The sequence below is a fragment of the Haliaeetus leucocephalus genome, unplaced genomic scaffold (assembly GCF_000737465.1).
Source record: "Haliaeetus leucocephalus isolate CR32 unplaced genomic scaffold, Haliaeetus_leucocephalus-4.0 Scaffold21, whole genome shotgun sequence".
NCBI lineage: Eukaryota > Metazoa > Chordata > Aves > Accipitriformes > Accipitridae > Haliaeetus > Haliaeetus leucocephalus.
In genome coordinates this window covers 3,116,419-3,131,941 of record NW_010972457.1, presented here as the reverse complement: position 1 = coordinate 3,131,941, position 15,523 = coordinate 3,116,419, and the positions used below count along the sequence as shown (strand labels likewise).

Genomic DNA, 15,523 nt, shown 5'->3' with positions numbered 1-15,523 from the left:
TAATTAGATAATATCATGACGAAATTAGAATCCTAGAATCATTTAGGTTGGAAAAGGCTCTTAAGATCATCGAGTCCAACTGTTAATCTAACACTGCTAAGTCCACTACTAAACCATGTCCTTAAGTGCCACATCTACAGATCTTTCAAATACCTCCAGGGATGGTGACTCAACCACTTCCTTGGGCAGCCTGTTCCAATGCTCGAATGATCCTTTTGGTGAAGAAATTTTTCCTAATAGGCAATCTAAACCTCCCCTGGCACAATGTGAGGCTGCTTTCTCTCATCCTATCACTTGTTAGCCACCTCACTACAACCTTCTTTCAGATAGTTGTAGAGAGCGATGAGGTTTCCCCTCAGCCTCTTTTTCTCCTTACTAAACCCATCCAGACTAGACAGCTTGTTTTAGATGGATTGGCATGTTCTTTAAAGTTCTAGCTAGTCTGTAAGTTATTGTTTTCTAAACTTAACCGGGAGACACTCCAACAGTTAAACAACTAGAATTTAAATTATACTTGAGATTTGAAATGAACAGTAATGTGTGTCTTAAAATTGATTCAAAATGACAACAAAACATACTGAAGTATGTGTTGAAGATTGACTTGTCCTAAAAGTACTTCTTGCCCATAATTTAAGGTACAGAAAAGTAAAACGCAGACCTAAGCTTCATATCTGGGACCTTGGAGCTTCTTCACCCCAGCTATTTAATGCATATGACCCTGTTTTAGTAAGACAGGCCACCTAGTTAGTCAAACACAGCATCTGATTTTCCAAGTGTTGAAGCTGTGGCTGTGTATGTTGAGATATTAATAGAGCTGCCAGTTGCTCAGGCTTTCTTAAACTAGGTGACTAGTAAAGTACAAACTTCATGTTTTTCTTGATGAACACCTCCAAAGCAGCAAATCTTAATGCTTTTCTCTTGTTTAAAAAAAACGAAAAACAAATAACAAAAAAAATACCACCCCCCAAAAAAACCCAAAAGCCAAGTACAGAAATCAATTTACTTGATCTCATTTTAAATTAAAGTATTCAGATAGGAGGAGGAAAATGTGTATTAAGAATGTGTTGCACATACTGTTGAAGTTACAACACTGGCTAGCAGTAGTCTGAGGAATCAGTGGGGTAAGTAAATCCCATGGTGTTGTTGCATAAGCTACCTTGTTAAGTTACCTTTTTTTTGCTGTCGTCTTCAGTGACTGCATTCTTTCTTCTATCATCATTCTTTCTAAAGTTTACATTGATTTTATTTCTGACCCATGTTGGTTATACTTAATTTACTGAGGCTTTACTTTCTCCTCTCAATTTCTGCTGTTTAACATTGAAAGATGTTCTGTTTTGCTAGTGTGGTCATATCAGTAAACCTCTGTGGAGTAATGAATAAGCACTGCAGAGTCATGCCATAAAACAAGTACATGCTTTGCATGTCCATGTGTGTACCTGATCCGTGTTGTTCAGTAGCGTCCTTTGTAGTCCTTGTTGTTTCTGGAAAATGGATCCTAGTAATGATTTTATTGGTGCTTTTGTAGAACTAACAAGCTTATGGCCTCTGGTTTCTTCTCTAACCTCTCTGTCCTCCCCCTGTCTGTTTTGTCTGTAGTCGTGCAGAACAGATCCCTCCTTGCCTGACAAATGAGACTTCTCTCCCCTCTCCCTGGGGTACGCCAGCTTTGTCCAGGAAAAGGTACCGACCCTTCAAAGAGAAGTTGATCTTGCGTCTGATTTCTCTCTTACTGTTGTGTTTCTTAGTTTGGGTTTGGTTTTTTTTCTCTCAAGTTGCTATTTTTTTCTGAGGTGTGCATTTTTCACTTGTGTGTTTACTGGATAAAATAAATGCAAAGGTATGTTTCATAGTGAATCCTAGGTAGTGATGGTAATGGATGAGATCAGAGATGTCTCCAGACTCCTGAAGCACTTAAGTTCATAATTCAAAACCAAATAAGGTCAAGTATAAGGAATCTAAGGGAGGCATAAATTACACTTTCAGGAGCAGTTAAAAGAAGTTCAGACTATGCTATTAGATCAATTAATACAACAGGATTTCTTTTTTTTTTGACTGATTTTTCAAGAAAAGGTACTTTCAGTAGGAAGGTGGATAGCTTGTAAAGGTGCTCATTTGTTACTAATTACACAGAATAAAAAATAAAGAATGAACCTGTCAGTACTTAACTACCAAAAGATTTAGAGGCATGCTAAACTAAAAGGTTTGGAAAGAAAGCACAAATGGCACAATTCAGAAATCCTTGCACCCACTTCCCCTCCCAAGCTACTAGTGTCTGGTAGATTATTTTTTCTTTAAAAAAAAAAGAAAAAGTTTACTGATTCAACAACAGTGTCACTTACAGACCTGTGCAAGTCATGAAAAGGAGAGTTTTCCTGGAGCCCCAGGGAAAGGGGCAGCCATTTATTATCTGAAGATGCAGATTAGGCAGAGATTTGCTTTTGAAGGCTAATAAGACATTTGAAAGACTGTGTGTTATCTAAGCTGCAGGTGCCATGTGTGGAAAACATGGTCATTCTTGCTTGGTGTACAGCTTAAAGTTCACAAGGTTCATGTTTGGAATGTAAAATATTTGCAAAAGGAAGCAACCAAGGCTGCTTTTGGAAACTGCTTTGAAAGGAAATGTTTGTACTCAAGCAGGCTAGTAAAGAGAAGCCTTTTTCTGTCTTGCTGAGTGACGTTATGTGAGTCATACCTGGATATTCTGCAGGGACTGGCTTGGACAAGGCCACTTTCCCAATAATTCAGAGCCTCTTAGACTGTCATTTCTTTTCTAAGAACACTGAGGCATTTAGGAACAAACATAGCAGTTGCGGTTCACAGAGAAAAACCTTAGCTGCCAAACTCCTTTCCCTCTCATTTACTCTGAAGAAACTTGAAAGAAAACAGCATTTCCTGTGGAGGCTTTTTACAGCTTCAGCCCCGGTATTAACCTCTAGCATTATACATTGCCCTTTCCTTTACTACATTTTGCTGTTCTCCCAGGTGTAACTGGCATGGCTGCTCAAGTTCACTGAATTACTCAAATGCACAGGTATGCAAAGGCTTGCAACAGAACACACGCAATGCCTGCCGAACAGGAGCTGATTCCAGGGTGTGATGAATAAAAAAGTGCCAGATGGGTAGCTGATGCAGCCTGGTAATTAAAATGTAAATAGACGTATTATGAATATATATGTTAGACTTCCTTTGTTTGTTTTCTATAGTACTGAAAATGCAAGCAGTTATTTGAAAACCGTATGGTATAAGGTGAGATAAAGATTGGATAGTTTAAAAAGTCAGTATCCCTGTGGGATGCTTTGGGCAATTCAGGTAAGCACCAGTACAGTAACGTGGCTACTTGCTGAAGGTAAAGGAGTGTGTTTGACATGGATCTTCACAACTAGAAAAGGCCTTTGGGTGATAACCAGTTGTATAAGACTCAAAGCAAAAGTGGACAGAAAGAATGATCATGCTGGCCTGTGTCACTTTTCAGATCCTTTCTGTAAAAGCTGGTTTTCCAGTAAAAAAATAGACAGGGCTAGGCTTTTCAAAAAGTCTGTTTGAGCAGCTGTCTGCTTTCTCACGGTTGTGGTTGTTCAGCATTGTGTTTGTCATTCCTAGTGAATTCAGTGCCAGTAGCTGGGATCTTCCGACTTTCAAAAATAAGCAACTTGGGTTTTGTAGTCCAATATTATTTGATTTTCTTTTTTTCTCTTTTTAAATGTCAGATACGGTCAGATTCTGTCAAAGTTGACTCTTCTGAGAGAAGTGTTTGCTCTTCTCTTATTGTTTTCTGTCTCCTTTACGTTGCTTCCTGGGGATCTCCCTTGTTGCTGTGGCCTGGTTTTCTGCCTTTTGACTCTCAAGACAGATGCCTGAGGGAGAGCCCTGTGTTGTTTGGCTAAAAGAGCAAGCAGACACTGTGCACACAAATAATTCTTATAAAAAAAAATAGTACAGTTCTGGTTTTGATGCACACAGTCTAGAACAGTTCTGGATACATAGATATGCTAATATTCTCTCTCAGACATGCCTGCCACTTCTCAAAGCTGTATTTCCCTGAGGAGTGGTGCCCTCCAAGTGTTATCCTTTATGTAAACGAGCGTAGGTAGGAGTCCTCCAGCCCATGCATTGGGATGGCGGTACATAGGTGTCCTCCCTGTGACCTGGAATACATTGTTCTTCCAACCCTCCTGTATAATTTGAATCAAGAACTACAGCTTTGCCAGCTGTTTGATTGCTGTAAATTTTGGCAGGAAAAACTTGCCTTGACAGGGTGGTTTTTGGTTTGGTTTTTTTGTTGGGTTTTTTTTTTGAGAGGATGCTTTGGGCCTGACAGGGTGAAGTACAGAGTAGAATGTAGCTTTAAAATACTGTTAGCCATTTATTTTACAAAATTTGGATGGTGGTCACTCTTGGGGAATGATATGCGGAGGGTTTATCTACAATACTTATTTCTTTCCAGACGAAAATGGTGTTATAATTCTCATCAAGAGTTGTACTTAATTATAAAATTTCAGTTTGGAATTGTCTTCAGTTTTATTTTTTGTTAAATTAGACAGATCTATGTGTTGTCTTCAGTACACTGCCTTTTTCCATTGTCCACTTCCTCCTTTCTTCTCCCTTAAAGGGATCATATAAAGAATGTATAAGGATGGCTAAATTAATTTATTGCACGTTCTGCACTGACCGACAGACCTGTAACATTCGCTGAATACTTTGGCAGGATTTTGTAGAATCTGGGTTTTTTCCTTTCCTAGAGAACTCTTCTTGAACTGTTCTTTTTTGTTTGTTTGTTTTGATACAAGTACTCCTTATATGGAAAAACTAAACATGGAAGGTATTTTTAAAATTATGTGAAAAACTTTCAATAACATATGCTTTAGGGGCGTAACTTTTACTTAAATTGCTGACAGAAAAGCAAATTGCCTAGTCTTGACTGTATCCCCTTTTCAGTTTGTATGTAATGTGGAAGTCCAGGCCTTTTGAGGCCAGGATCACATGCTTGCTCGTGGATCATACTGAGCAATGGCTGGGGTTTTTGTTAGGCTCTCCCTGTACTAACATGTTATAATGTCACAGTTTACCTAATGAGGTGAATGAGATAGTGCAGATCAGGATGCTTAGAAGTAAAATTTGTGCTTAAAAGTGGACAGAAGCTTGATCTTCAGGAATGTCTTGGGGAGTGGAATTTCACTAGACTGAAAAGCATTCTTAAATTCAAATAGATATTTAGTTTTTAAACAGTATCCTGTAGAAATTGCATTGAGACGCTCAAGGTGACATTGGAAAGAGGTAGCAGTTTTCTTCTTCAGGTGAAGAACAGTGCTGTTAGGATCCATGAGAAACAATTGCCCATGTTTCAATCTCTGCATTAAGACAGGGAAAAAGGGTTGAGATAACATCTCTCTATGACGGTATTACCAGTTGTTCTGCCGTTCTTGTCTCCTTAAAATTAACTGGAATTAATGAAGATTTCTCTACCTGCCAGATGTTTCAAATGGTGAGTCTGCTAGAGAAGTTTAGGAAATTGATGGCTAGAGTTTGTAAAACATGGGCAGATTTTTTTTTTTAGTGGTTGATTACAATAGAATCGCCACACTATTTCATGTTTGCTGTATTAGCTGAATGAGTAAAGCATCAGTAATTTCATCTTTCTTCAAAAACCCTCTTTTAAAAAGTGCTCTTGGATTGTTCAGATGCCAAGGTGTTGTTGATCTGCCATGAGCATTTTCAATAGGAACACTTTTGTTGGAACATTATTTATCCAGCCCATTTTCCTGCCAGCGCAAGAAGATTGTTCTGTACTTCCTAGTGTCCTGTCTTAGGCTAAATAATCCATTGCCTCAGCCTTCCCACACAAATGACATTTCTTGCTGGGGGTTGTGTGTGTGTTTGAGATGGAACCTTCAGAATGTTTAGGACAGAATTGTACTTGGAGCCTTCCTCATCTCCCATCTATGTCCTGTTTCTCCCAAGAGAAAAGATTTCATTGTTGGAAGTGCCCAGTGGGTGAAGCACAGCGAGTCTGAGTGTTATTTCTGTTAGAGTTAGGGGTTAGGTAAATCTCTGTCACTGAGAACAAGAGAGGAAATGCCTCTTACGACTGATTTGATAGGAAGAGACTTGTTTTTAGCTGGACTCACTTCTGGTAAAACGGCAGGCATTATTTAGTCTTCAAGAAAAATTACTGCATAGAGTTTTTTCTTTCTTCTTACAAATAAGCATGTATGATAAATACTGTGAGAATTATGGGTGGTTTTCGTGGGGGGGGTGGGTTTTTGTTGTTGTTGTTTTGTTTTGTTTGTTTGTGGTGAGCATGAGCCTTTCGAGCTATCTTTTGCTTCTAAAGTACTATCTTGAAAGTCTATGTTCAGTAAGCTGCTCATAGAATCATAGAATTGTTTAGGTTGGAAAAGACCTTTAAGATCATCAACTGTCAACCCAACACCACCATGCCCACTAAACCATGTCCTGAAGTGCCTTGTCTATGTGTTTTTTTGAACACCTCCAGGGGTGGGGACACCACCACTTCCCTGGACACCACTTCCCTGCTGTTTGTGTGTTGAATCTTGCACTGAAAGAATAGCATCAAGCTGATACCTCTGAGAGTTTCAACAAGAAACGCATCTACAGCTCTCAGCGCAAGTGGTTGCTCCTAAGTCAGTGTGTCTAGGCCTCTTTTCCCTGGATCAGACTAAAGCAGCTTAATGTAAAACTAAATTTCCGTAGCAGTCATGGAAAGACTGAGAGCATACAGAATGCTGGCATGAGCGTACACCGAGACCAAGACCAACTTTCTGTTCTTGTAGGCTAATTAGGGATTGCCGAGAATTTCATGATAGAGCATTTTAATAATCAGCTGTTAATGAAAAGCAAATGGGGAGAAACGTATTCAAAGCTGAATTCACCCCCCAGAACAGGAGCAGTGCTAGCTTGCATGCTGCTGGTGCTGTGTGCTGCCACCACAACTAGAATGAAAAGAGGGAGGCAATGAAGGCAACATTTAAGTTCTTCAAACTGCATAGCACCTGGGGAAAAGATTTCTGAGTTCTAGTATAGTCGAGAAATTAAAACCCTTCCAAGTTGTCTGTGGGCAAACATGTCCAACAGGTTTGAGAAGAGGAAAGCACTTGGTCTGTCTAACTGAGGGAAGAGAAAGGAGAGGGGAATAACATCTATAGGCCAGTTCAACTTTACAGCTGCTTGAAAAATGCAAAGCTCATAATAGATGGGTGTTGTAACCATGGGATGTTTTCTGTCCTGCAGGCATGCATATCATTCTGTTTCAACACCTCCTGTTTGCCCTCAGAAAAACATAGCTGATGTGAAACTCCAAACAGGACCCACACCTGTACAAAGCTCTGATGCAGTCATTATCCACCCTGGTGCTATGCTCGCGATGCTGGATCTTCTGGCTTCTGTTGGATCAGCTACACACCCAGAGGTAGCAAAAAAATTCTGCTGTCTTAAGCTTTGAGAGTGACTGGGAAAAAGGATGGCTCCGGGAAATAGGGAAAACCAATGATGTCCTCTCATTTTGTGCTGCAAAACTAACACATTTCACAGACTAATTGAGTTGAATAACTGGTGACATAGAGGTCTGATAGAAATTGCTTTATTTCACAGGCTTTGTTTTGTCTCTTTCAAGCACTTGGCAACAATGTAATTTTAAAGAAATGTCTGAAGTGGCCATCAGATAAATTTGCAAGCACTGTGATTAATTCATGTTTTCCCTGATGTATCAGGTGTTAACACGTAGTACGAGGAGGATGTGGGATTGTACGTTATAGCTCGATGTATATGTGCTGTTTGAAATAGCTGGAATATGTTCTAGTTCCAAAATTGTACTGCCTGCTTTATAGAATCCCCAAACCAAAACCTCTACTGGAGGTTTCTATATAAAGGATTTGCTGGGCATTTTTTGAAGTTGCTTAGGTATATTTTGTTTGAGATGTCTTCCCTGAAGAACATTGTTTTGTTTGTTTGGTTTTTTTTTTTAAAAAAGTTCCAAAAGCTTACAAGAATTGCTAGACTTGATTCCTCCTCCTTGTCCTCTACCAGTGATAAGTATGGCAACTTTCTGTCTTCAGGGCATTAATTTGGCAGTTATGTTGCATATATCTTAAATATTGTAGAGATTATGATGATGATGGGGAGCCGAATGAAGCCCCCGTAATCCAAGGGGAAATGGTTAGTGACCTGCTACACGATTTAGACACACACAAGTCTATGGGTCCACCCAAGGGTACTGAGGATGCTGGTGGAACTGCTTACCAAGCCACTTTCCATCAGCAGTCCTGGCTAACCAAGGAGGTCCCAGTTGACTGGAGGTTAGCAAATGTGATGCCCATCTACAAGAAGGGCTGGAAGGAGGATCTGGGGAACTACAGGCCTGTCAGTCTTACCTCGGTGCTGGGAAAGGTTATGGAGCAGATCATCCTGAGTGCCATCACATGGCACAAACAGGACAACCAGGTGATGAGGCCCAGTCAGCAGGGGTTTGTGAAGGGCAGGTCCTGCTGATCTTCTGTGATAATGTGACCCACTGAGTTGATGAGGGAAAGGCTGTGGGTGTTGTCTACCTGCACTTTAGTAAAGCCTTTGACACCGTTTCCCACAGCATTCTCCTGGAGAAACTGGCTGCTCATGGCTTGGACACATGTGCTCTTCACTGGGTAAAAAAAAAACTGGCTGGCTGGACAAGCCCAGAGTTGTGGTGACTGGAGTTAAATCCAGTTGGTGGCCAGTCACAAGTGGTGTTCCCCAGGGCTCAGTACTGGGGCCAGATCTGTTTAATATCTTTATCAATGATCTGGACGAGGGGATCAAGGGCACCCTCAGCAAGTTTGCAGATGACACCTAGCTGGGAGGGAGGGTTGATCTGCTTGAGAGTAAGAAGGCTCTACAGAGGGATCTGGACAGGCTGGATCGATGGGCCGAGGCCAATTGCATGAGGTCCAACAAGGCTAAGTGCCAGGTCGCGTACTTGGGTCACAACAATCCCATGCGACACTACAGGCTTGGGGAAGAGTGGCTGGAAAGCTGCCTGGCGGAAAAGGACCTGGGACATGGTTTAGTGGTGGACTTGGCAGTGTTAGGTTAATGGTTGGACTCGCTCTTAAGGGTCTTTTCCAACCTAAAATGATTCTGTGTTAAGTTAATAGGAATAGCTTAGCAGTCAAAGATAAAAGTTCTTAGTACACGCTAAGCACATAGAACTTCTAAACTGACTCACTTCTGCTGGTGAAAAGGACAGGTTAGTTTAACCATTCCTACCTGAATTGTTTTTCTTTACAGTGGTTGTAGTAATCCTTCCTATAACTTGTTACCCTTTTTCATAAAGAGGTGAAAGTGTCTCTTCACACACACGCATGCACATATTTAAGTATAGGACGTTTTGTGTATTTATTGCTAATGGTAGTTTCCTCTTCGTTGTTACGCAGAAGGGCTTTCTTTTACTTGCCTTCTCAGTTTGTGTCTTCTCAAGTTGTGTGCTCTTCTTTTTTTCAGCATGCGCTGGATCTTCAGCTGGCAGTGGCCAATATCCTGCAATCTCTAGTACACACAGAGAGAAACCAGCAAGTCATGTGCGAAGCTGGGCTCCATGCACGGCTTCTACAAAGATGCAGCGCTGCTCTGGCTGATGAGGACCACTCGCTGCATCCGCCACTCCAAAGGATGTTTGAAAGGCTGGCCTCACAGGCGCTGCAGCCAATGGTGTTGAGGTCAGAAAGATAGCACTGAAGTCCAGTTGAGCTGAGGCCTGCTGCCTGCACTGTTGCTGGCTGGCTGTAAATGGCTCGGATTGGTAGAGAGCATAAGTGACCTTGTGTGGTAGTGATCTCATGGGATCCCATTTTATTTCTTATCAGATAGACTGTCTTGCTTCTGTTAATCAGTGTGTAACCCTGGAGACGCTGGGAACTGGAGGACAGGGGAGGAGGGAGAAGTATGGAGCGGGGAAATCTGTTTGGTGTTTTTCACAGAGATTGTGCTGAAGTTAAATGCTTGCTTTCTTCCTGCAAATCTTGAGAGGCTATCAAAAATGCCATTCCTGACTAGGTCCTCAGGAAGAGGAAGCATGAGGATGGATTCCTTGACATTGTGCAATGTTGAACACCTCAGATTGGAAAAGATTTGGGCCAGCAGTTTTATTTAGCGCTTTAGTTTGTGTGAAGGAAATGCAGGAATGTGATATGAGAGGTGTCTGGAAAAATCTGGGGATTCATCACTTTAAAAAGTTGCTCTTTCTGTGTATTAATGCAAATAGGTTTGTACATCTATGCTAGTACTAGAAAAGCAAGCTTGAAAAGTTTATGAGTATATTTTGAACCATTTGTTCAATACCCACACAGTTGTATGATAGTTTGGATTGCTTGCTAGATTCTGGGGAGACCTTCTTGCATCCTTCACATATAAAAAGGGGGCTTATAAGAATGACGGAGAGAGACTTTTACCAGGGCCTGTAGTGACAGGACCAGGGGTAAGGGTTTTAAACTGAAAGAGGGTGGATTTAGATTGGGCATAAGGAAGACATTTTTTACAATGAGTGTGTTGAGACACTGGAAGAGGTTGCCCAGAGAAGCTGTAGATGCCCCATCATTGGAAGTGTTCAAGGTCAGGTTGGGTGGGGCTTTGAGCAACCTAATACAGTGAAAGATGTCCCAGCCCACAACAGAGAGGTTTGGACTAGATGGTCTAGTCTTCCGTCATACAACTGAGTATGACATGCAGCCACAAGAGCTGCTCGGTTCACTTCGGTGGCATGTAGCCGTGTCAGAAATGATTCTGCAAGGAGCACGCTTGTTGGTAGTTCCATCGCAGGAACTTAAGCATAGACACTGATAGCCTAGGTACCTGTAGATACAGATATTATAGTTATCTATAGATACAGATGTTGATACCGGTGGAACCATCCCCCAGCCAAATAGGACACATGGGTAAAACAAAGCTGAGGTCAGTTACTCACTTCAGCCTGTGGTTTGCCTTTCCAGATGAGTTCAGCTTGCTGAATGTGCATCAGTGAGCATCCTGATTTTCTCCTACAGGATGCAGCAGCCTCCTGCCAAGTCTCTGGAATGAAGAGAAGGGAATTGGGAGCTTTATCAAAATTGTTTGATTAGTTAAAATAATGCTAACCTTTGAGAGCAGTGTTCAAAACTTAAATAGTTTCGAATGGATCAGATGTGTTTCTTGTAATTAGTTTATTTTCTTAGTTAAAAGTTATGTTTATTACAATTACTGTCTTTTTTAAAAACGGTATTAGATTTGGTGCCATTCTAGGCAAATAAATAGACAAAATGATTTGTAAATTTTTTTATTCTCTTTCTTAGGGAATTTTTACGCTTGGGAAATCCTTTGAATTGTGGAGCTTGGGACAAAAAGCTGTTGAAACAGTACCGAGTGCACAAACCCAGCTCACTGAGTTTTGAACCGGAAATGAGAAGTAGGTGCTGAAGTGCGAGAAAGTTGCATAAAGAATGCTTCACTGACATCCCCCAATTGCATACTTCTGTAAAATTTGTAGATAAGCATCCATAAAAACCTAACTCCGCCCTGGCTTTGAATGAATGTGAAATCATCAGAACAGTTTGATTGGAAAAAGTTCTAAAAGCAGAAGGAATGTAGTACTTGTATTTAATATATATCCAGTGAGGTAATTGTAATTTTTTTATTTTAGGAACAGTAACTACTAAATATGACAGTAGTTTGCTTTTAAGTCTTCAGAAGATCATGAGTTTGTAGTTATTTAACAGTAAAAGGAAAAATATTTTTCTCAGATACTTTCATGTGCACATCATGTCATTAAGTCTGTGTAGTGTCTCTCATGGGTTCAGTAAGGTGTCAGATAAGATAACTGAAATTCCTACACTTAAGCATAATTCCATTTATTTCAGCTAGACTCAAGAACCTGGCTCATCATTAGCATCACTAGTAATGAGAAAGAAATAGAAAGAATTAAAAAGGAAAAAAAAAGCATAATATACATAATCTGGCAGAATGTCAATCTAATAATTGTTTATCTTAGAAAGAGGTAGAATTTGGAGTTGGAACACCCACTCTGAATTCTTAAATCTGCTTTAAAATAAAAAAAAAAAAAGGGCCTGAGGGAACACCATGATAACTCAGTTTCAATTTTAGTCCTGGAATTAACACTGTGGGAAGGTATTATTCACAATATATTTTGATAGAATATTCACTAGATATCCCCAGATTATAGACAGACACACATACATGTGTGCAGTGGAAATTTTCATTATACCTTTGAGTGGTACCCTGTCATGGAAGTTCATCCGTCTGACAGAGTGCTTCATATTCTATCAGCAATTACACATCAGCTCTGATTTTTCACACTGGAAAGTTACATCTGTTTTCCAGCCATTGAATGAATCAATCTGATAAACTGCACTGAATATCTGTAACTGATGGATTCCTCCAGCTGATCCAAACTTCTCTTGCAGATGCACTCTTTCCTGTATTAGCCATGAGTTGCAGAGCTTGGGAATAGCTGTTCGTGTAGTATAGGAGAGTCTCAGTAAATGGTAATACAAAGAAATTATTGATAAGTTTCCAAAGCACGTGATACTTATTTCTATGTGTCAACTCAGTCATTGTATGGCCAGTTGTAACACATAGCTAAAAATACCTTAGTTGAAATGTTTGAATTATTTAAAAGGAACTAGAAAGCATCCTGGATGGTACTGAATTACAAGCATTAAAAAATGAAATAAATAAACAAAATAACTGAGCTCATGTTACGTCATCAGGTTCAGTACATTTAAAAAGAAGAGAGGAGAGATTCAACTTCTCTCTAGGCCAGTGCTTTCTTTATTTATTTATTTTTAATAGGGTATTATCACAGGGGAAGGTAAACAATGAAAATTGTGAAAATGTGACTCTGAAAAGTTTTTAACCTAGGAAAGAGAAGGCAAAGCTAGCTTCTGAATACAAGTTATATTAAATTTCCTAAGCTAAGCTTACTGAGTCTTTCTGCTTATTGAGAGCTCTGAGACTTTTGGCTCAGAGTTAACTGCATCTGAAAAACAGGAAGCAGAGTTGTTCCTGCCTGTTAAGTCAGGTAGCAGGAACGCACCTGAAAGGGAGCCTCTGCGAAAGGGACACTTTCCTGATGTTAGGTAATGGTATGGCCTCTTGGCTCAGTTTTTTGGCATTACCATAGACTTTCTGTAATACCTTGCTCAAGATACTCATGTCTCTGCCTCAGTTGAATGTTTTTTATAGTGAGAGCAATGCTTCCCGACTCATCATCTTCTAACTGAGAGGCTGAACTGGTCAACGATGATTGACAATTCAGCTATTGCATTGGAAGCATTACTTGAAAAGTCCAAATAAATAGTCTGAAAATGCTTCCTGTTTGCAATGTTGTGTTGTTTCTTGGCTTCTACTGTAGATAGCATGGTTACCTCAATGGAAGGTCTGGGTTCTGACAGCGTCTTTGGTTTGCATGAAGACAGCCACTATCGGATAAGCAAGAGCCTACTCAAGCCAGCAGAAGGGAGCACAGTACCCCTGACAAGAGTGAAATGTTTGGTCTCCATGACAACCCCACATGATATCAGGCTTCACGGATCATCAGTTACGCCGGCGTTCATTGAGTTTGACACGTCTCTTGAAGGGTTTGGGTAAGGTCCTACAGTGCTCTCAAATAACAGGGGGCACAGTGCAATGTTTTCTTACTTTATTCTTTCAGAGAAACAGTTGGGACTTTTAATGGACTGTTTGCAAACCAGAAACAAATGAATTCTTTAAAGAAACAAAACGAATACTTCAAGCCACATAAATTTCCACTCTGTCATTCATTAATGCCTTGAAACCAAATGCTTGCTTGCCGTGTGTGAAAGTAGAAGTAGGTTTGTATCTAAACGTTGATAGTTACCTTCTCAGTTCTGGATTTCATGTGCTTTTTAAAACAAAGGAATGCCAACTTACCCTTGCAGAAACTCATTAGTTGCTAGGATTTACGTGTGACATTTGGATGGCTCCAATGCTCTGAAACCCACTTAAAATTGCTGAAGAACTTGGAGGTGCAAAAGTGGGCAAATTGGAAATACAAGTAGAGCAGAGAAGGCATCTATGCTGAGTCCAAATAACTGGAAAAAATTATTACTAACTGGAGTTGTAACCTGAATATAATGCTTAACTCGTTTTTTTTCTTTTAGCATCTGGTATCACCTTCACTTACTGTTTTTTGCTCTCTAATTAAACACCTGCTGAGTGAGGCACTTTATGAGGATCATGTAAAATGATTTAGCTTGACTGTTCAGAAGATGAAAACATGACACCATTCTCAGCATCTGTTTAAGGAAAATGTTTTGTCGTCTTGGTTATAAAGATGGAATAGAAAAACCTCAAAACACTCATTTTGTTCTGTGCTAAGGGGTAAATACCTCAAAATTGCTACAAAAATTCAGACCCATAGTATAAGGAACAGGTATTCTCTAACTGCCTGCAGACTGCTCTGTAGGCGGAGGCTCGCATATAGGCTGAAAGCCAGTAACTCAGAGAGGGTAGTGTTGTGAGATACGTGCAAGTCGGACAATTGTGAATGGTACCTCAAATGATAAGTAATTGTTCAGAATTTCCCAGAAGCTTGGTTAAAAACCTTGACTAGAAGCTTTATTAAAAGGTTTTTAGTGACACGAACCACCAAAAATGATGACTGTGAAGCCCAAAGGAGCCTGACAAATTCTTGTATGAGATGAGTAGCTCCTCAATGGGTTTTTTTGGTGTCTTTTTTTTTTGAAAGAATCGTGAGAAGAGGTAGAACTGTTGTCCACAGCTGTACCATAATTTCATACAAACAGAAAAACCTGACAGAATCATTCATCTTGTCTTTTTCTTTCCAGACCTTATATTTATACTACTGTGTTTCTTAAATCTATTTCTGTTCTGAGGTGGCCTTTGACAGAGCCAGTTGCATCTTAGTGCACTTGTTCCAGTTTATTTGGGATAACTGGTCTAAGAGTAGAGCCAACCTGGATATTTGGGAGCTCTGCTGCTCTGCATTCTCTTTTCAGCTTTGCAAAGCAAGGATGCAGCACCTGTCTTGCATCTAGCCTTCATATCCAATGTAGTCAGGGACAGACTTTTATTTGCAAAGAAATGGTGCTCAAAGTTCTGTTCTACATGCTTCATAAGAGAAAAGAAAATGTTTTGGACCTAAGAAGAACTTGAAATAGGCTAGCAAAATGAATTGTTACTGTGGTTGCTCCAGGAGATTTGTAGGTGCTAGTAACGTGTCTAGAAGTAAGCCACATAATGCAGCTGTGACTTCATGTAATTTCAACAAGTCACCTAAGAAGGCTGCTATAATCAATAATAAAAAAAAAAACAACTCTAAAAACTTCTTGATCTGTTTTAAAGTGCCAGGGTGTTTCATGAATTCAACAGTTGGTGGACCCTTGCAAGTTCTCTGCTTAAAGAGAACATGCTTGTAACACCAATGGGGGATTCACCCAGAGAAGAACATTTTCAAGAGGGAGGAAGAAGTATATGATGAGAACTGTAATCAAAAGGAAGA

The 15,523-nt window shown here is 40.1% G+C and overlaps 1 protein-coding gene across 9 annotated transcripts in view; it reads left to right on the top strand.

The window, feature by feature from the left end:
• Positions 1-15,523, top strand: part of WDFY3 (WD repeat and FYVE domain containing 3) — a 183,248-nt gene that overhangs the window by 96,825 nt on the left and 70,900 nt on the right. For 8 of the 9 annotated variants that reach the window (XM_010576267.1, XM_010576249.1, XM_010576232.1 and 5 more), the window contains 5 exons: positions 1,597-1,680; positions 7,249-7,426; positions 9,493-9,707; positions 11,316-11,428; positions 13,394-13,625. In XM_010576267.1, coding sequence (XP_010574569.1) covers positions 1,597-1,680; positions 7,249-7,426; positions 9,493-9,707; positions 11,316-11,428; positions 13,394-13,625 — 822 coding nt within the window. The remainder of the gene's footprint in view (positions 1-1,596; positions 1,681-7,248; positions 7,427-9,492; positions 9,708-11,315; positions 11,429-13,393; positions 13,626-15,523) is intronic. The other variant, XM_010576259.1, reaches the window with a different exon arrangement.